The sequence below is a fragment of the Ahaetulla prasina genome, chromosome 2 (genome assembly GCF_028640845.1).
Source record: "Ahaetulla prasina isolate Xishuangbanna chromosome 2, ASM2864084v1, whole genome shotgun sequence".
Lineage (NCBI taxonomy): Eukaryota > Metazoa > Chordata > Lepidosauria > Squamata > Colubridae > Ahaetulla > Ahaetulla prasina.
Genome location: NC_080540.1, coordinates 271,758,258 through 271,781,185, shown reverse-complemented (window position 1 = coordinate 271,781,185; position 22,928 = coordinate 271,758,258). Strand labels below are relative to the sequence as shown.

General features: G+C 39.4%; 1 protein-coding gene across 1 annotated transcript in view; it reads right to left on the bottom strand.

Moving 5' to 3' along the window:
• Positions 1-22,928, bottom strand: part of JMY (junction mediating and regulatory protein, p53 cofactor) — a 56,185-nt gene that overhangs the window by 19,889 nt on the left and 13,368 nt on the right. The window contains exons 2-6 of the mRNA XM_058169379.1: positions 12,614-12,787; positions 10,375-10,525; positions 8,503-8,672; positions 7,062-7,227; positions 4,672-4,859 (exon numbers count right to left, since the gene is read on the bottom strand). Of these exons, the coding sequence (XP_058025362.1) occupies positions 4,672-4,859; positions 7,062-7,227; positions 8,503-8,672; positions 10,375-10,525; positions 12,614-12,787 (849 nt within the window). The remainder of the gene's footprint in view (positions 1-4,671; positions 4,860-7,061; positions 7,228-8,502; positions 8,673-10,374; positions 10,526-12,613; positions 12,788-22,928) is intronic.

The window sequence follows — 22,928 nt, the reverse complement described above, 5'->3', positions numbered from 1 at the left end:
ACAGCAACTAGTTTGCCACAGAATCCCACCCTCCATAGGACTTTAAGAGAATGATGATATTACAAACTGAATAAAACAAAGAGGTTTTTGCTACTGACATAATATATAAATGTGTGTGTGTGACTTGAGATTTTTGAGTAGTTTTCAAGCATCATGTCTCTCTCTTGCTCTCTCTCTTTTTCTGATTTTTCTATAAACATAACAGCAGATAAATAATGCTTAACCCAATTGAAAAAAAATTATAATATAGTATCCAATCAAAATTAAAATATAAAGCCATATTATAATCATAAAGTATAATTTAATTCAACCCCAAGCTGGTTGTATAAACCCATTTTGGGTGCATTATTTCTCAGGAATTTCAAAACTAATTATTTTTCTGGAACTATATCATTGATCTCTGACTAACATTTTATTTATTTATTTATTTATTTATTATATTTGTATACCGCCCTTCTCCCGAAGGACTCAGGGCGGTTCACAGCCAATAAAAAACACAATACATAGAATACAAATTAAAAACTATATAAAAAACTGATTCAATAACGGCCTAAAAATTTAGATACAATTTAAAACCCCATTTAAAACCCCCAATTAAAACCCATAAATTTAAAAAACTAACCCAGTCCTGCGCAGATGAATAAATGCGTTTTAAGCTCGCGACGAAAGGTTCGGAGGTCCGGAAGTTGACGGAGTCCTGGGGAGTTCGTTCCAGAGGCGGAGCCCCACAGAAGGCCCTTCCCTGGGGGACGCCGGACGACACTGTCGCACCGACGGCACCCTGAGGAGTCCCTCTCTGTGAGAGCGCACGGGTCGGTGGGAGGTATTCGGTAGCAGTAGGCGGTCCCGTAAATAGCCCGGCCCTATGCCATGGAGCGCTTTGAAGACGTTCACCAGAACCTTGAAGCGCACCCGGAAGGCCACAGGTAGCCAGTGCAGTCTGCGCAGGATAGGTGTCACACGGGAGCCACGAGGGGCTCCCTCTATCACCCGCGCAGCCGCGTTCTGGACTAACTGAAGCCTCCGGATGCCCCTCAAGGGGAGCCCCATGTAGAGAGCATTGCAGTAATCCAGACGAGACGTCACGAGGGCGTGAGTGACTGTGCATAAGGCATCCCGGTCTAGAAAGGGGCGCAACTGGCGCACCAGGCGAACCTGGTGGAAAGCTCTCCTGGAGACGGCCGTCAGGTGGTCTTCAAAAGACAGCCGTTCATCCAGGAGAACGCCCAAGTTGCGCACCCTCTCCATCGGGGCCAATGACTCGCTCCCAACAGTCAGCCATGGACTCAGCTGACTGTACCGGGATGCCGGCATCCACAGCCACTCCGTCTTGGAGGGATTGAGCTTGAGCCTGTTTCTCCCCATCCAGACCCGTACGGCTTCCAAACACCGGGACAGCACTTCGATAGCTTCATTGGGGTGGCCCGGTGTGGAAAAGTACAGCTGGGTGTCATCAGCGTACAGCTGGTACCTCACACCGAAGCCACTGATGATCTCACCCAGCGGCTTCATATAGATGTTGAACAGAAGGGGCGAGAGAATCGACCCCTGCGGCACCCCACAAGTGAGGCGCCGCGGAGTCGACCTCTGCCCCCCCCGCCAACACCGTCTGCGACCGGTCGGAGAGATAGGAGGAGAACCACCGATAAACGGTGCCTCTCACTCCCAATCCCCCCAACCGGCGCAGCAGGATACCATGGTCGATGGTATCAAAAGCCGCTGAGAGGTCTAATAGGACCAGGGCAGAGGAACAACCCCATCCCTGGCCCTCCAGAGATCATCCACCAACGCGACCAAAGCCGTCTCAGTGCTGTAACCAGGCCGGAAGCCGGACTGGAACGGGTCTAGATAGACAGTTTCCTCCAGGTGGAGGGGAAACTGATATGCCACCATATTTCTACAACCTTCGCCGGCGGGTTGGAGACCGGACGATAATTACCTAAAATAGCCGGGTCCAGGAAGGCTTCTTGAGGAGGGCCTCACCACCGCCTCTTTCAAGGCGGCGGAAAGACTCCTCCAACAAGGAAGCACTTGTAATCGCCTGAGCCAGCCTCGTGTCACCTCCTGAGTGGCCAGCACCAGCCAGGAGGCACAGGCCCAGTAAACACGTGGTGGCATTCAGTCTACCCAGCAACCTGTCCATGTCCTCGGGAGCCACAGGGTCAAACTCATCCCAGACAATATCACCAAGACCGCCCTCAGACGCCCCGTCCGAATCGCCACAATTTTGGTCCAGACCGTCCCGAAGCTGAACGATTTTATCGTATAGATAACCGTTAAACTCCTCAGCACGCCCCTGCAACGGGCCATCCCGCTCCCCCTGGTGAAGGAGGGAGCGGGTCACCCGAAACAGGGCAGCTGGGCGGTTATCTGCCGACGCAATGAGGGAGGAGGCGAGCAACGCCTCGCTTCCTCAGTGCCACTAGGTAGGCCCTAGTATAGGATCTAACTAGTGCCCGATCAGCCTCTGAGCGGCTGGACCTCCAGGAACTCTCTAGGCGTCTTCTCCGGCGTTTCATCCCCCTCAGCTCCTCGGAGAACCAAGGAGCCGGTTGGGATCTGCGCAGGATAGGTGTCACACGGGAGCCACGAGGGCTCCCTCTATCACCCGCGCAGCCGCGTTCTGGACTAACTGAAGCCTCCGGATGCCCCTCAAGGGAGCCCCATGTAGAGAGCATTGCAGTAATCCAGGCGAGGCGTCACGAGGCGTGGTGACTGTGCATAAGGCATCCCGGTCTAGAAAGGCGCAACTGGCGCACCAGGCGAACCTGGTGGAAAGCTCTCCTGGAGACGGCCGTCAGGTGGTCTTCAAAAGACAGCCGTTCATCCAGGAGAACGCCGTTGCGCACCCTCTCCATCGGGGCCAATGACTCGCTCCCAACAGTCAGCCATGGACTCAGCTGACTGTACCGGGATGCCGGCATCCACAGCCACTCCGTCTTGGAGGATTGAGCTTGAGCCTGTTTCTCCCCATCCAGACCCGTACGGCTTCCAAACACCGGGACAGCACTTCGATAGCTTCATTGGGGTGGCCCGGTGTGGAAAAGTACAGCTGGGTGTCATCAGCGTACAGCTGGTACCTCACACCGAAGCCACTGATGATCTCACCCAGCGGCTTCATATAGATGTTGAACAGAAGGGGCGAGAGAATCGGCCCCTGCGGCACCCCACAAGGGAGGCGCCGCGGGGTCGACCTCTGCCCCCCCCTCAACACCGGCTGCGACGGTCGGAGAGAAAGGAGGAGAACCACCGATAAACGGTGCTTCTCACCCCCAATCCCCCCAACCGGCGCAGCAGGATACCATGGTCGATGGTATCAAAAGCCGCTGAGAGGTCTAATAGGACCAGGGCAGAGGAACAACCCCTATCCCTGGCCCTCCAGAGATCATCCACCAACGCGACCAAAGCCGTCTCAGTGCTGTAACCGGGCCGGAAGCCGGACTGGAACGGGTCTAGATAGACAGTTTCCTCCAGGTGGAAGGGAAACTGATATGCCACCATACTCTCTACAACCTTCGCCGGCGGGTTGGAGACCGGACGATAATTACCTAAAATAGCCGGGTCCAGGAAGGCTTCTTGAGGAGGGCCTCACCACCGCCTCTTTCAAGGCGGCGGAAAGACTCCTCCAACAAGGAAGCACTTGTAATCGCCTGGAGCCAGCCTCGTGTCACCTCCTGAGTGGCCAGCACCAGCCAGGAGGGCACGGGTCCAGTAAACACGTGGTGGCATCCAGTCTCCCCAGCAACCTGTCCATGCCCCCGGGACCCACAGGGCCAAACCCATCCCAGACAATATCACCAAGACCGCCCTCAGACGCCCCGTCCGAATCGCCACAATTTTGGTCCAGACCATCCCGAAGCTGAACGATTTTATCGTATAGATAATCGTTAAACTCCTCAGCACGTCCTGCAGCGGGTCATCCGCTCCCCCTGGTGAAGGAGGGAGCGGGTCACCTGAAACAGGGCAGCTGGGCGGTTATCTGCCGACGCAATGAGGGAGGAGGCGTAGCAACGCCTCGCTTCCCTCAGTGCCACTAGGTAGGTCCTAGTATAGGATCTAACTAGTGTCCGATCAGCCTCTGAGCGGCTGGACCTCCAGGAACTCTCTAGGCGTCTTCTCCGGCGTTTCATCCCCCTCAGCTCCTCGGAGAACCAAGGAGCCGGTTGGGATCTGCGCCGGGTCAGAGGCCGCAGAGGCACGACACGGTCTAAAGCCCCAGCCGCAGCCCGTTCCCAGGCTGCGGCTAGTTCCTCATAACACTTATTTAAGAGCTAACTTGCACTCTTCAGTCTTATAATGGTACTTATAGCAAGGAAACAAAAGGAGGATATGTGTGCAGGTGAATACTATCATTTGTGCATATTAGCATTAAGAAAATATTAACTATATGGCTGACAAAAATATATAGCAACAAGTCATTTTAATTCTGATCATTAGGGCTTTTTCAAGGTTATATACAGTATACTTCAGCTGAGCAACTATTTGAAAGTGAATAAAGATGGCACAGAAATGGCCTAATGAAATCTGCCTCAGCATTAGGGTTGGCTGCTGCATTTCAAATAAATAAAAGTGTCTGTCTTTAAGTCAACATCTCGTGATTTTAGCCCTGCTAAATTATTGCTATTGCAAAATCTGTTTGCTGAAAAATGGAAAAATGAACAAAAACATTACCTTTTTATTTTTGAGGTAGGCTTTTTTGGCAGAAATGCGACCACGCCTTGCTTCTAGTTGACGGACTTTCTGTTGTAATTTCTGCAATTCTTCTCTTTGCAAATGTATGGATGCTGCCATATCTTCTTTTTCAAGCATGGCTTCCATACTTTCATAAGTATCATAATATACTACTTCATCTCTTTTTTCTGTCACAAAATTCCAACAAGTTTAATAATTTTAAACGTATATTCAGTTAAACAAAACCATACTACAAAATGTTTGCAACATTATGAAAAGTTTTTTTTTAAAAAATGGAAGTGTAATTGTAAGGAGAGAAACAACCATGAAATAGTTTACAAACTAGAATACAGAGGAGAAGTTTTCGCAGGCTTTTTAATTGGCTTTTAATTTATACTGTTTTCGATTCTGAATTATTGCCTTGCTACCATCTAGTTTATGCTGTTTTCATTTGCATTTTAATTGATTGTATTGTACATATTTTTATTCAAATTGTATCATTTAATCAATCTTATGTAAATCACTCTGACTGCTTCAGCTACTGGACAGTGTGTAGTGTAGTGTAGTGTAGTGTAATGTATAATATAAATGTAAAATGGAGTTCAGTGAAAACAAAGCTATATTTGTATATGGTGATTGTGGTAAGCAGGTAAGTTACCAGTGTGGAAAAATGCATCAAACAAACATTCACAATTTATTTTTTTCTTAGATTGCGAGTATAAATTCACTTTATCGTCAATCAGAGACCAGCATCAACATCTTGACACTAGCTGAGTCTACTCTGGACATATCAATAAAATAAAAAAGCCATAAGTAAAAACAATTAAGATTACAATCCTATATGTGTGTATACTGAATAAATTCCATTAACAAGTTATACAGATAATCCCCAGGTTACGAGTGTTTCCTTAGTGAATGTTCGAATTTACGTGATAAGCACCCTAGCATTTGTGAACAAGGCCAAAACTACAAATCTTGCAGCAGCACGGCAGTTGTTCGCCCTTACGATATGTAGCTCTGCAACATATGTCCTGCAAATTGTTGGCCAAAATGGAGCTTCTGAAACTGCAGAGGGGTGGACGTGGCTGAAAGGAGACTGCTTGTTAGATCTTCGGCAGGTCAGGTTGAGGAGAAAGCAATTGTAAGGAGCACAAGGTATTTCAGTGGGTCAGGAAGGCCCTGGGTGGTCTTAGGGAGGTGGCCTGTTTCATCATGAGTCATCACCCATCCTGAAATACCTCATGTGCATTTAACGAGCTTCACATTTGATTAGTGAATGCGTAGGCAAAAGGAGGGAGTAATCCTGCTCAAGGTACGAAATTCACTCCCATGAATCCTTGGGTTACGAATCAGATGGGCAGGGTCCATTACATTAGTAACTTGAGGACTACCTGTACGTTGGACTGTTCTGTACAACAGTTTCAATAACCAAACTAGGAAGCACAGTAGACATTGCTTTTTTTCTTCTTTCTCCACCCCTTCTTGTAGAAAAATTGTTTGAACAATCTAGAGATGGGGCAGGGGGGAAGAGAAAAAAAACCAAACAATCTTTGTAGGTAATCTCTATTGTGCATGACCACTTTTTATCCCCTCCTCCATGCCTCACAGAGTGGAGAGATTTCAGAGAAAGGGTTTACAAGAGAGTAAGGAGACACACAATGGGAAATACACCAGCTATTTGCCTAATGTACTCAAGGTTACCATCTCCATCACATTCTTTTCTATGTGTATTTCCTATTCTATGCCTGCAGACACTCTTGTAATTTCTTCCTGTCCAATATCTTTGATCTGAAAAGGAAATAAAAGTAATACAACTCAGGTACAGGACAATGCCTACAGGTAATCCTTGATTTATGATTACAATTGAACGGAAAATTTCCATTGCTAAGCAAGGCAGTTTTTGAGTGAGTTTTGTCCCATTATATGTTCTTGCTTGCCACAGTTATGTGAATCACTGCAGTTGGTAAGTTCGTAACATAGTTAAGTGTATCTGGCTTCCCCATTTTGCTTGTCAGAAGGTTACAAAAAGTGATCATATAAACTGGGCCACTGCAACTCTCATAAATACATGCCAGTTATCAAACATCTGAATTTTGATGGGGATGCTGCAACAATTGTAAGTGTAAAAAATGTTCATAAATCACTTTTTTCAGTGCCATTTTAACTTTAACTAAACAAATGGTTGTAAGTCGAGGACTACCTATAATGGTGATTATGTGTCTGGGAGCCTTTATGAAGATCATAAATAATTTCATTGTTCATGAAATTATTTTTTTAGCACTGTCATAACTTGAAACAGTCACTGAATGAGGCAGTCAGTAAACAAAGACTATCTATATACCAGTCAATGGTACTGCTAAATATATAGATATAAAACAAATATATGTCACCTGAAATAAGTCTTTTAATGCTTTCAAGTTGTGCTGTCAGTAATAGTTCTTCACACTTCAGAATTTCAAACTGCACTTCATACAATTGAAGTTGCAGGTCATAGTAATCAGCTTCAAGTTCATCCAAATGAGCTATAGCTTCTGTGCCCCCTTGTAAGCTCTGCATCTGATTTTTTTTTTAAAAAAAATAATAATTACATCAAAAAGGTTATAAATTTTAATCTTACTACAAAATAACTGCAAAATATTCCATCACTGAGCAGGACACATTAAGGAATTAGAAATAAAAAAGTTATTATTCAAAACCATATTATTCATAACCCCATTATTCATGGTAACTGCTCAGTTTTATATGCATTATCAAAGGTCAAATTTTATTTGTGTAGAAAGAAAATCTTTAGATAAATTTTAAAAATTTAACAAAATATCTTACTGTGCTTGGAAATAGTTGAATGGCCCAATAAAAGTTTATGGAGGAGAAAGAGACCCACTCTTCTACACATATTCATGCACCCAATACATATTATTGGATAAATATAGCAGAGTGAATTTTAATAAGACTGAAATAAAGTAATACTTTGGTATAACTTTTTTTGAAAAAATAATTTTCTTTGCCATATATCCAAAGTAGTTACGTTTGTCCTCACATATGTTGTTAAGATACAAATTCAGCAAACATGATACCACAAAAAACCCTGATTTTTATAATAGTAAATTCAACCAACATTGCAGTTAGTTAGTAATAACAACAACAACGATGACCCAGTTTCAAAATGTCATCTTTTCAGAATCTACTAGGAAACAACTTTTTGAGGTCCCTGAACACACCCCACTCCAAACATTAAATTGAAAGTTTAAACTTAAGTCCGATCATAACACTGAAGACATCCAAATATATCTGATATATTTGTAATTCTCTAAAGCAGGGGTCTTCAACCCCCAGGCTGCACCACACTACCAGGCTGTGGCCTTTTTGCAACCAGGCTGCATGAGTGGCAGGCCAGCGTGCACATGCATGCAGGTGCATAGATCAACTAGTCAAGCTGTGTATGCATACGTATGTTTGCCGGCCTGCCACTCATGCAGCCTGGTTCTTTCTCCCCCCTCCTCCCCCAAGTTGGGCTGCCAAGTTGCAAAGGTTGGGGGCCTCTGATCTAAAGTGTGCTGAATGATATAGGATTTCAGGTTCTGATCAAAATGACAATGGCTGGCAGCAGAACTGCAAGGTAGGATCTCATCTTCCTCCCAGAAAGTTTTCATTTTAATACCACAGATAAATGCCTACCTTTCATATATTTGTGCCTAAGTACTTTAAAAAATAAGCAAGCCTTGTTTAAAGAAAGCAACCACATTGGTCTATTGAAATGTTGCCAGCCTTGACAGTCCCTGTCAATTATCCTGAAATTTAGCACTTCAAAATAATGTTCAAGTTTCCTTTTACCTCTTCTTTTAATGCATGTTTCTTCTGTTCTAAACAGATTTCTTTTGCTCGCATCAATTGCAAAGTATCTTTAGACACTGCATACTGAAGTTTTTCCATTCGTTCCACTGCTGCTGCCCAAGCTGCCTTACCAAACTTTTTCTGGTCTGCTCGCATACGATCATATACAGCTGTAAATAAAATTTAATAGCAGGCTTATTAAACTTGGAAATAGTTTCATTGTAAGTCCTATTTAAGTAAATCAGTTTCCTCTTTATGCAAATAAAAAGTTAGAATAGAATAGAATAGAATAGAATAGAATAGAATAGAATAGAATAGAATAGAATAGAATAGAATAGAATTTTTTATTGGCCAAGTGTGATTGGACACACAAGGAATTTGTCTTGGTGCATATGCTCTCAGTGTACATAAAAGAAAAGACACCTTCATCAAGGTACAACATTTACAACACAATTGATGGTCAATATATCAATATAAATCATAAGGATTGCCAGCGACAAAGTTACAGTCATGCAGTCATAAGTGGAAAGAGATTGGTGATGGGAACTATGAGAAGAATAATAGTGCAGATTTAGTAAATAGTTTGACAGTGTTGAGGGAATTATTTGTTTAGCAGAGTGATGGCCTTCGGGAAAAAACTGTTCTTGTGTCTAGTTGTTCTGGTGTGCAGTGCTCTATAGCGTCGTTTTGAGGATAGGAGTTGAAACAGTTTATGTCCTGGATGTGAGGGATCTGTAAATATTTTCACAGCCCTCTTCTTGATTCGTGCAGTATACAGGTCCTCAATGGAAGGCAGGTTGGTAGCAATTATTTTTTTCTGCAGTTCTAATTATCCTCTGAAGTCTGTGTCTTTCTTGTTGGGTTGCAGAACCGAACCAGACAGTTATAGAGGTGCAAATGACAGACTCAATAATTCCTCTGTAGAACTGAATCAGCAGCTCCTTGGGCAGTTTGAGCTTACTGAGTGGGCGCAGAAAGAACATTCTTTGTTGTCCTTTTTTGATGATGTTTTTGATGTTAGCTGTCCATTTTAGATCTTGCGATATGATAGAACCTAGAAATTTAAAGGTTTCTACTGTTGATACTGTGTTGTCTAGTATCGTGAGAGGTGGAAGTATGGAAGGGTTTCTCTTAAAGTCTACCACCATTTCTACGGTTTTGAGTGTGTTCAGTTCCAGATTGTTTTGGTTGCACCACAAGGCTAGTCGTTCGACCTCAAAGCAGTAGTTATTTTAATAAAAAATATGTTATTTTATGGGGATCTTTTTGAAATGTGGTATGTTTATTCTTATTTAATGTATTTTATAGATTGATGTTATTTCATTGCCAAATTATTGATATTATTTAAAGTAATTGGAGAAAACACACTAAACTGACTTATGGAAAATTAAAAGGGAAATTGTAGAAAATAATTATTTTTGTAATTATAGTTTTGGTACAATAAAAAGTTATAAAAAGAAAAGGAAGTATCCATAGTTTTTAATTAAGAACCAATAGCTTCTTAATTTATATTGGTATTGAATTTGTAAACAAAGAAATCTTAAGGGAAAAAGAAAATTGTAAGAGACACCGATTTCAAAAATTAAACTCAATATAAAGTTACTTCCCAAACGTCAATTCCTTGTGTTCAAAGTGGAATATACCCACTTAACAGAATGGTGCTAATAATCATATTATAGGACACTTTTCCCACAAAATATCAGAGACTGAATAAGCACCTTCAATCAGGAAAAACCACACCAGTACAGAAAGTTACATAGAATAATAATGATAATTTGAGAAACTGCAAGGTTGCAAGATTGTTGAACATATAAAGAAAATTTAGACAGACAGATAGCTTTAGCAGCAAATGTAAAATAGCCTGCCCATTACCTTTTTGTGCTTTTGCTGTTATTTCAAAGTACTTTACTGTAAGGTCCTGTATAGATAATACAGCCATATGAGCCTTCCGTTGCCAGTCTGCATCTTCTTTTTGAAGGCTTTCAATTCTTCTAGGTCCTAGGTAATCATTCTCTATGGAAATCTGAAAATAAATCAACTCATTTTATCTATCACGAAATAAACAGCAACGGACAAGTAGTAAACATATAATCTTGTGAAGATTATATAAGGATAATTCTTTAAAATATTATCATGGACTTTCCTGAACAGCAAAAAAAAATAAAAATTGGGAAAATGAACTAATGGAAATTGGACAAACTCCGTTTAAAAAATCGTTTAGTCCTCCTTTATAATTTTGCTCATTTGCTTATCAAATCTTAAATGGACATTTCTTCATGTCCTTTTTTCTATTATTGAAAAGGGAAATGGTAGAAACAAGACACTACAATCTAGGGAATAAAAAAACTAAGATATAAAGGCAAAGGAAACAAACTAAGCACATAAAGAGATATCTGAAAAAAAATCTCTACCCTCTTGCCTCTAGTTACTAAATTTCCAAAGCACATCTGCCTATTCTTTAAAAGTCTTGTAAATGGAGCAAGCTTCAGGGAACTTGTTGGCATTTATAAAGAGTATGCATTCTGGATAGGGGGCAGGCAAAGGATTGCTATGTTCCAGCAAGACAACAATGCTGGAGTATGAAAACAAGAAGAGAACAAATAGGGGAAGGAATTCTCTTCATAGAAAGTATTTAAAACACTGTATTGTACAGCATTTTTAAAAAGCCTGAAAAGGGTGTGGTGACATCCTTTCCTCTCCCCATGTCCTAATCTACACTGGAAAGGAAATTGAAGAAAACTTTAGAAATGACATTAAATTATAAATTAGTCTCTGTCCAATTATCTACTTCAAGTGTTCCAGGCAGCTAATGTTGTCTGAGTACTTTTACTTGACAAGAATAAACAGTTCCTGTCCCTTACCTTTTGGCAAGTAGTTTGCAGATTATCCACCATAGCTAAGCATTGGGGCATGGGATTTATATTTCATCTCATGGTCATTCATTTTTTTCCTTAGTATCTCTTTTCTATCATTGGAAGAGATCTGATAACATGTTAATAGAATAAAACAGCCAATAGCTGCACTTCAAATTAAAGTTTAGAAGAGTGAATAACTCATGTGCAAGTTTGCAGGTCCTAAACAATAAAAATTCCTGTAATATGTTACAATTTATTGGAAGGATATAATTGGAAGAAAAAGTAGAACTGATGACAGAATGATAAATTGTTAAGCAAAGAGAATTTTACTTATCTATTTATCATTATGCCATCAGTGCAATTTTTCTTTAAAGACTAAGTATGCAGTAGGCATCCCTAAGGAGAGAACAAAATATATAAAGAACAGGTAACTAATCGTTTTCTTAAACAGGTTCCCAGCACAAAATCAATCATACCAATGCAGATATAAATATGAAAAGAATGTTCTTATAGATAACATGCTATTCATATTTAAATAAAAAGTATATTTCAATAGATCTTTCTTCTTATCCTCAAATGATTCAATCTAATGGAGGTTTGTTACAAAAATGTTTAGTTATGGACATAGTTATGGGTGGTTCAGAAGACAGCACAGTTGTACAAATGAGTTGCAAAATCATGTAGGTCATAACAAATGCCATTTGGCATTTTTTCCCATCGCTCTGTTGCAATTTAAAATTGAGCGTCTAACTGACAACTCTGACATAAGCCTAGAATTTCAAATTTGTTGAAGAAAAACAGCAGTTTTCTTATTTTATTGATTCTGTAAAAATATTTTGCATCTTTTAAGTACTGCTGAAGGCTCAAAACCCAGAGTGTATCTGATCCACACAAAAGTTCAATGACTGAGTAAGATATTCCTTACTGAAAACAATAGTTCAATACTTTAGAAAGTTAGGCCAAATCCATTTGTGTTCAATGCCTATGATCAAACATCTTTTCTCATAGCCAAGGCTTTATTTGCCTTCTTCACAAATACTTTAACCAAGAAAAGAAATCAGAAGGGACTATAAAGCTTAAAAAGCATGAAAAATCATTCTTGTACATCTAATTTCAGTCCAACCTAAGACACTTTTACAACTTCAGAAAGTGTGACAAACATTCAAAGATGTCCAAAATATCACATGGGATGAAATATTATTGGATTTACTATGATGTCCAATAATATTTTACAGTGTATATTGCCGATTTTGTACCTTTATTTGCTGTCTTCTGAGCATAGCAAGTTCCCTCATATCTCGGAATGGCTGCAGTAAATATTGATAGAGTTCTGTGGTGGCTTCAGCAAGACTACCATATGCATCATCTTCCATTTGATATAATTCCAGCAACTCCACCATGCTTTCTGTATTCTTGTGTTTTTCCAGAAGCTTTGCAAAAGTAAAAGAAAATATTAAAGTATTATTAAATTTAAAATATCAAAGTATTATCAAACCTTATGATATCAGGCATAGGAGCTCATACATTTGGTTTCTAATATTCATCCTATTATCTCAGTGTATGATATTTGTATCTTGATCCCACTCCATATTTTTTGGTTAAATTATAAAACTAAAAATAGCTAAGATATTTGATCTCCTCCCTTTTTTTATTTGAACACCATGGTATCCAAGTATTAGGTAGTGGTTACATTTATTTATTTGTTTACTTATATTGCTGTTCCAATCCAGCAGGACCGTGGACTTTTAAAGTTAATATATTATTTACAAAAAGCTTTTTCATGTAATAAAAGTTTTGATTCTTCCAGGATATTGTCCAGCCATAGAACCTTCTACTTGATGTAGAATTATGCAGTATTTTATACGCTGCCCATAGTTTAAGGATAATACATGGAATTCAAGAATTTAATTGCTTATATTGGAGTTTCACTACCTAGAACAGTAAAAAATGCAAAGCAGCATCCATTCTTAGAAGGTTTACCTACAGATTTATTTATTTATTTATTTTTTAACCATCTTTTTTTATTTCTTTTTTTTATTGAAAAAGTTTTACAACTAACAAATTTTTTTTTTTAAATTTCCCCTTTCACCCTCCCCCCCTCCTCCCCTCCCCCTCCCCCTTCCCCCTTCCCCCCCAGAGACTTCCCAGAGCAAAATACAGGGTATAACATCTAACAAACATATGCTAAAATACTACAAAAACCATAACCCATAATCCCTTCTCCCCCATTGATCCCTTAATACCCCTTTCCCCTTTTAAGCAAATACACTAATACTGTACATTCCCTACCATCACTCATAAGCTATTTGGTACTTTTTGGTCTAATACTTATTTTGAATATAATCAATCCATTTTCTCCATTCTGCTATATATTGTTCTTGTGAGTAGTCTTTCAAGTACGCAGAAATTTTTGCCATTTCTGCTAAATTTGAAACTTTAAGCGTCCATTCTTCAATTGTAGGCAGTTCTTCTTTCTTCCAATGTTGCGCCACCAAAAGTCTCGCTGCTGATATTAAGTTCAATATTAATTTAGTCTCTATGACTGTACAATCCATGATTATACCTAGTAAAAACAGTTGTGGCGTAACCTTTATCTTCTTTTTCAAAATATTCTGCATAATCCACCATATTTTAATCCAAAATGATTTGGTTTTTTTACAGGTCCACCATCTATGATAATAAGTAGCATCTTCACAATCACATCTCCAACATTTGGGTTTCTTTTAGTTTCTTTTTTTTTTTTTTTATTGAAAGAGTTTTAAGAAAACAAAAACATTTTTCCCCCTTTTTTCCCCCTCCCTCCTAAAAAAAAAACAAAACACCCCCCTCCCTCCCCCACCCCCCGGCTTCCCGGGTCAATCACAAGGTAAAGTCCAATCCAAATAACCACATCCAAAGCTTTTCGTCTCCCAACCCCCTCCCCATTACATAAAATAACTTTCTAATTATTCAAAGGCAATCTGATATTTCTTAATCTGATATCTGTTTTGTAGATAATCAATCCATTTTTTCCATTCAATTAAATATCTTTCCTGCGTATTGTCTTTTAAAAACGCTGAGATTTTAGCCATCTCAGCCAAATTAATAACTTTCAATATCCATTCTTCTATTGTAGGTATCTCTTCTTTCTTCCAGTATTGTCCAATCAACAGTCTTGCTGCTGTTATTAAGTTCAAAATCAATTTAGTCTCAATCCCTGTACAATCCATTATAATTCCCAAAAGGAAAAATTGTGGCAGGAACTTTATCTTCTTCTTCAGTACATTTTGAATAATCCACCAAATTCTTATCCAAAAGACCTTAATTTTCTTGCAAGTCCACCAAATATGAAAATATGTAGCATCATCACAATCACACCTCCAACATCCTACAGATTTATTTTTATCCCATAGCACAGACATCCATAAAAGATGAGGGAGGAAATGAGCATCATGATGTGTTGGTGCAAGTCACAACTTACGTACTTGTGTCAGATTTTTGATGGAGTTTGCATCATGATGTCATCATGGGTATTCTTATTCTGACACAAACTTGCTTGTTTCCAACACTGCTGACACATAGATAGCTGTGCACAGGCATCTGTGCATAGAAACACACACATGCACAGAACACTCACAGATACCATGCAAGAAGAAAGCCTGGCTGAGATTTAGCAAGCATATAAGAATCTACCTTTCCCAGTAATGAATGAGCCCATTAGTAAGCAGGAGAGTAGGTCCTCTATGCTAGTCCTGGGTGATTATACTTACTTTATATTATTTATATTTATATTATGTTTTAATTGGAGGACAATAAGAAACTTAAAACTATTTAAAATTAAAACCTGGGTAATATTCTATATAGGTTGTCCTCAGCTAACAATGGTAATTAGTAACACTTGTTTGTTGCTAAATGACATGGTTGTAACTCACAATGTCATATGACTGTATCAACTTACAACGGCAGTTCCAGCAGTTGCAGTTGTTAAGTGAATTCCATATAGTATTAAGCACATCATGTGATTGCAGTTTGCAACTTCTTGCTGGATTCCCCACTGACTATGCTTGTTGGAAGCCAACAGCGAACTTACAAATTGAGATCACATGGCTGCAGGACACAGCAACTATCATAATTGTTGTTGGTTTTTTTGCATTTATATCCCGCCCTTCTCCGAAGACTCAGGGCGGCTTACACTATGTTAGCAATAGTCTTCATCCTATTTGTATATTTATATACAAAGTCAACTTATTGCCCTCAACAATCTGGGTCCTCATTTTACCTACCTTATAAAGGATGGAAGGCTGAGTCAACCTTGGGCCTGGTGGGACTAGAACCTGCAGTAATTGCAAGCAGCTGTGTTAATAACAGACTGTCTTAGCAGTCTGAGCCACAGAGGCCCCTCATAATTATGAGCCAGTTGTCAACAGCTCAAATCACGATCATATTATTCAGGAATGCTGCAACTGCAACTTTGATGATTTGTCTTAAGTCTCCTTGTTCAATACCACTGTAACTTCAAATGATTGCTGAATGAAAGACAGTTAACCTAGGACTACCTCTAATTAGTTAGTCTGTGCCTTATGTAGCAAGCACTTTATGACTGATTGTTAAATAAAAATTATAACCAAAACCTGTTCAGGTAATGGACAATAGCTCAATAGTTCCTTCAATAGTGTATTTCTTTTCTTTTAATCCACTGATTCAAATAATACTTAGTAAAACAAATAAGGTTTTAAAATCCTGAAAAGGAAACAGCTAACTAATCAGCTTAACTATGCTAATAATGTAATAGAATTAATATAAAAATAAAATAAAACTAAACAGTTTTTTCCGTTTTAATATACTGTTTTTTATAACATATGAAAGTATATTTAAGATTTATAATTTAATTTTCTGTTATTAACAATAAAGAATCAAAATAATCCTCAGCTCATGACCACAACTGAACCCAAAATTTTTGTTGCTAAGTGAGACAGTTGTTAAGTGATTTTGCCCCATTTTATAACCTTTCTTGCCAGAGTTATTAAGTGAATCATTGTAGTTGTTAAGTTAGTAACATGGTTGTTAAGTGAATCTGGTTTCCCCATTGACTTTGCTTGCCAGATTGACCCCAGAACATAACAACTGTCATAAATATGAGTAACTTGCCAAGTGTCACATTACTGTGGGAATGCTGCAATGGTTTCTAAGTGTGAAAATAGTTACAAGTCATTTTTTTCAGTGCCATCGTAACTTCAAATAGTCACTAAATGAATTGTTGTAAGTTAAGGACTACCTGTACAAAAAAACCCACTATTTTACACAAATTGATAGAAAAATGTCTACATGGAATGCACCAGTGTTCAAAATATACTTACAGAGGAAATCACTATTCTGGACAAGCAGTTAAATGGAGGCAGATTATAGATATAAGGCAGCTATAGCCACATCCGTTTAAATAAGCAGCCTTCAGATCTAATAGAAATGAAATGCAAGCTCTGCAATTTTTGGAAGCCTGACTTGACTGTGGGGCTGCTCAAATATATAAAGCTGCCTTTCCTTTCTAAATGCAGTTCCTTAACATTTGCCTGTTTAAAGAATTTACATGGCTATCCAACTCAAACACTGCAACCTCTGGATGGCATACAATACAGTCCCTCCCCGTCCCCACCTCAAAGCAAGATAAAGAATTTCAGCCTTTGTGAAGACAAACAGGGTCAGGGCCAGATGTATTTTGGGGGGGTGGGTAGAAACTGTTCCAGATGACTGGTGTCACAGTGGAAAAGGCATATGATCCTTCATGAGTAGCTTTGTGATCTAAGATTAATTCTTAACTCAAATCTTTTATCAGAAACACGAGAATGCTAGCTGTAAAACAGCATTTTATGGGTACAAATATTCTCACAATCTGAAATCTAAACACTGCAATAAAGCACAATTCAGTATTAATTCAGATAAAAACTGAATTAATAGTATAGGACTGCCACAACAATAATTCTGAGGATTTTAAAATAAAAAATTGAACATGAATCAGAAACATAAGCAAGATTAAGTTTAAATACTAAAAGGTAAAGGTTCCCCTCGCACATACGTGCTAGTCGTTGACTCTAGGGGGCGGTGCTCATCTCCGTTTCAAAGCTGAAGAGCAGCGCTGTCCGAAGAAGTCTCTGTGGTCATGTGGCCGGCATGACTCAACGCCAAAGGCACACGGAACGCTGTTACCTTCCCAAAGGTGGTCCCTATTTTTTCTACTTTCATTTTTAGGTGCTTTCGAACCTGCTAGGTTGGCAGAAGCTGGGACAAGTAACGGGAGCTCACCCCGTTACACAGCAGCACTAGGGATTCAAACTGCTGAGCTGCCGACCTTTCGATTGACAAGCTCAACGTCCTAGCCCCTGAGCCACCGCGTCCTCCCAGTTTAAATACTAAGAAATACCTAAAGCAGCAAAGTGGGAAAACTCTTGAACCCTTTATTAAGTATTTATTTTAGTCCACTCTAAGGAGTTTAGGATGGAATCCATATCCCTGTATTTTACCTTTACAAATAGTTTTCGTTTAGCTACCACAAATGGGACTGGCAACTCAGTTGTTAAGTGGTCACTAAGTGAAATTACATCTGTGATTATGATCTTTCTTCAGCTTTGCTTTGTTTTACAGGCCTGCAAAGTTCATAAATGCAAATATTGCAAACTTAATTTTCATAATTGTAATTGTGATTGGTCATTAAAGAAGATAGTTGCTAAATAAGGATTACCTGTATAATCCCATGAGAAAGTGGTTAAAAACACAAGAGCGTCTATTATGCCTACCTCTTGTTCAGATAATGTTTTGACCATTATTGAAGGTAAAGCCGTCTCTTTACTTCCCCTTTTCCCTTCTCTATCTTATTCTGACAATATCATTCATATATAACACCCTTTCTCTACTTTTCTCTAACAATAATATGTATGTATAATTTATTTATATTTAGAATATATATATATAGTCACCTATTTGCTCACAGCGACTCTTACAAATAACAAAAACACAGTATAGAAAAAGAAAATAAAAAACAATAAAAATAAAGAACAATAACCTTCCACCCCGCCCCCAGCAATAACACACTGTCAAATAAGCCATTTATGGGCAATCAAATACCATTCTTTAAGCAGTACTATATGGTCCATGTGCTTGATGAAATAGATTGAAATGCAATAATATATTTGATAATCTTTAAAATGCCCCAAATCTATCGTACAGGTAGTCCATTTTTAGCAACTACAATTGATCCAATGATTCATTCATTAAACAAATTGGTTACTAAGTGAAAATACATGACCGTGACTGTGTTTACAAGTTTATTGCAGCTCTGCTTTATAGAATCAGAGGGATATGACCATACACAGCCAGGTAAGTCATAACAGCAGAATACACATTGAAAGGAACGTGCTAGAGCTGGCCTTTTGCCTAGGAAGCTTCTTAAGATGCAAACAAAAGCCTTTAGCCTGAAACGAATTAGGGTTTTGTCAGTTTCAGGAAATAGTGCAGCTGCCTAGAGAGTTCTAATCAACTAAGACAACTGAGCTGAGCTTGCTAACTTGCCCTTAGCACTTTAACTGCAAACAGTCTCTATCCAAGGCAGTTGCTAACAGGTAGTCAAGGACTACATGTATTCAACCAGTTTTACTGTAGGACAGCTTTCTAGATTTATCTCTCTACAATCTTCCCAATGTTCTTACTATAACACACTATGAACTATTACTTTGAGGCAAATGAAGAAATCTGAAGTTTTTCTAGCACATACTTATGGGCAGAAAAGTGACTGGAAAATGTCTAGCAAACTGGGACATGAAATATATTATATAACATATATATAAGAAATGACTGAGTTCCAAAACTTAAACACTTGTTTTAACCCATAACTTAAAAAATCAAGAGTCCTATGGTCCAAACTACCAAATAATACATTTTCCTCTTTATAAAGTAAAATCCCCATTTGAAAAAAACTAGACACGTTCAGAGAATCACTCAACTAGTGGCTCCAATAAATTAAAGTATACACAGAGCTCTAGGGAATACACACTACACACATGTAGACAAATTACAGACACTTAAGAAAAATAAGATACTGCTAGAAGATAATAAATCACTTTTCTGTCTCAAAGTACCTCAGAAAGTTCTTATTTACACCTCGAAGCCTAAAATATTTTCCTTTTTTTATGGAAACATTACAAAACAAAGTATTTTATATTCAAAAGCAATGTTGATTGGGAGTTCTAAACCCAAACAAATATGGCTTGATACATATTCTACACCAGGCTGGTTTTCTCTCTCCCTCCCTCCCTCCCTCCCTCCCTCCCTCCCTCCCTCCCTCCCACCTCTCTCTGTGTGTCTATCTTTTTTTTTTTTTTTGCATTTATATCCCGCCCTTCTCTGAAGACTCAGGGCGGCTTACACTATGTTAGCAATAGTCTTCATCCTATTTGTATATTTATATACAAAGTCAACATTACCCCCAACAATCTGGGTCCTCATTTTACCTATCTTATAAAGGATGGAAGGCTGAGTCAACCTTGGGCCTGGTGGGACTAGAACCTGCAGTAATTGCAGGCAGCTGCTGTTAATAACAGACTGCATTAGCAGTCTGAGCCACAGAGGCCCATGTCAGCTCTGTAAGCAAGTCTCTGAAATTAAATATCTGAAGAATCAAGGTTCATTCCCAAACTGGCATGAAGATTTGCCTTATCTTACTCCCAGCAGATACAGACGTATTGAGTCTGTATCTTGACACTAGTTCACACCTCATTGTCCAAATCTGAAAACATTGGAAATCTGAAAAATATTATTACCATATTTTAGAATTTGATAACTTGCAAGATATACTGTGGAGCAGCAACTGCAATGTAACTAGTATTTGTCATATTACAAAACATCTAAATTGCAGAGAAATATGAGAATTAAGATAGAGCTTAATCTTCATATTTGTGAGATGGGAACAATGGTACAAATAAGTCTGCAACCAAATGTAATTTAAAAAGTTTAATGAAGCAGTACATGCATTGTTGGGCAATCCTAAATTAGAACCTTATATACATCTCCTGTCCAAATTGCACTGACACTCAGTTTCCTTCGAGATGTTGGTTATCATCTTTAACATCCTACATCGTATGGGGCCAAAGAAAGGTAGTCCTCAACTTACAACTGTTCACTTAGTGACAGTTATAATGGCACTGAAAGAAGTGATTTATGACCACTTATTACACTTATGACCATTGCAGCATCCCCATCATCACATCATCAACATTCAGACACTTGGCAATTGACTCCTATTTATGTTGCCATGTCCTGTGGTCATGTGAATACCTTTTGTGACTGTCTGACAAGCAAAGTCAATGGAGAAAACCAGATTCATTTAACAACTGTGTTATTAACTTAACAACTACAGCAATTCATTTAACAACTATGGCAAGAAAGGAGTAAATTGGAGCAAAATTCATTTAACAAATGTCTCACTTAGCAACAGAAATTTTGGGTTCAATTGTAATTGTAAGTTGAGGACTACCTGTATCTGTTAGATGTCCTCTCCCTAAAGGTATTTACCTGTCACAACAGAACAGGTAGGGTACGCATGCTTCAGGTCCCTTGTGGGTCCTGGAAGCTGCCTTCTCCTTTGCAGTCCCCAGAAGACCTCCCACTGGAGATCTAACTCTTTTAAACTCCCAGAAAGCCCTCAAGACCTGGCTCTTCCCCCATGCATTGAGATTGGGTGAGGTCATAATGGGAAGAGAAAGTATTGCAGTGCCAGATTTTTCTGTTTTTCCTAGTTTTGTATTGTTCTGGTTTTAGCATTATGCTGTTTTATAGTTTGGTTTTTTAAGATGGATGGCTATACAAATGTTTTAAATAAATAATTTTAGTGCCAAGTCACAAGACCAAAACTACAGAAAATAATTCTAAGAGCATCTTTTTTTTCAGTTTATAGGGCTCTAGAAAAGCAAAAGTTCATTCATTCCTGCTTTAATTTTCCTTTATGTAACTGAAAAGAATTCTGTGTGCTCTCACAAACTTCTAATATATCAATGAATAATGTTAAAAAGTAGGAAGATAGAAAATACTGATTAACTAGGTAAAGGCTGATGCTAGATTAGCAAATTGGCTGTCTGACTCAATTTCTTAAGAAAGAGGAAAATGTCTAGGTTTTGATAATGTATGCTTTTTTCCATTTTAATGTTTGCATGGGCAATTTAATATGCTCTATTTTATATACTTTCATATTATTGCAATATTGTTCTACATAAGATAAAAGAAATAAATTCCTCTGTCTTTTCTTCTCATTTATTATCCTTCAAAATACAGGATAATAGACTATATTATAGGATAGACCAGTGATGGTGAACCTTTTAGAGACCAAGTGTCAAAACTGCAACCCAAAACCCACTTATTTATCTCAAAGTACCAAAACGGCAATTTAACCTGAATAATGAGGTTTTACTACCTAAAATAATGATAAACAACAGAGTTCAGCTAATTGTTCTAAGAAAAACATGATAAATACACTTTTATGCTCCATTTTTCCCCGCTTTTGAAATATTATGTTTAGCAACAATAAAAAAGAAAAACTTTTTTAATATCATTTCTGTTTCCTTCCCTCTCTCTCTGTCCCTCCCTCTATCTCTGTTTCTCTTTTTCCCTCCCCTTTTTCTTTCCCTCTTTTTTATTTATTTATTTATTTATTTATTTATTTATTCTTTCTCTTTCCCTCCCTTTCCCTCCTCTCTTTCTCTCTCTCTCTCTTTCCCTCCCTACCTCTCTTTATCTTTCTCTCTGTCTCATCTATCCCTCCCTCCATCTATTCATCTATCATCTATCTATCCGTGCGCTACTGTCCAGCTTCATGTGTTGTGTGAATCCAACCACTTGGACTGTGGAGGGGGAGTAGAGGCTGGTAAGCAAAGCCAAGCATTAGAGATCCACACAAAATAAGGTAACTCCAACCTGGATCCTGTCCCTCTCTCCGCGAGGCCCGGGCAGCCTGAGAGCAGCTCCTTCCTCGGAGGCGACCAGCAAGCAAATAAACATGGCGCTCTGGCTGGGAGGCAGCAGTGTGGAGCCCCACCTCTGGCCAGCGAAAGCTGAGCAGGCTGTGTGGGCACCTTCCCTGTCACCGTTGTGGCGCTGGCCGGGAGGGAAGTGCAAGCCGAATGTTTGGAGCCATGCTCGGCAGAGTTTGGAAGCAGGCTTGGTGGGGCCACTTTGCGGGGAGTCCCCAGCCCATTTGGTTTGCACATGGTGGGAATGCAGAAAGCAGCACAGGGTGGGAACACAGAAGGCAGAGGAAATCCGTGCCTTCTGTGGCATTCAGCCCTCAAAGACTCCTTTGGGGTGACTTTTTCTGCTTTTGAAACATTACATTTAGCAACAAAACAGAAAAAAATTGTAATATCATTTCTCTTTCCCTCCCTCTTTCTCTCTCACTTTCCCCTCCCCCCATTTCTCTCCCTCTTTCCCTCCCTCTCTCTCTTTACCTCCCTCTGTTTCTTGGGGGGGGGAGGAACCCCTGAACTGGTGCTGGGTGATGGGAATGACATCCGAAGGCCAACGAGCCCAGGAGCAGCGGGCCCACGCTCAGCTAGC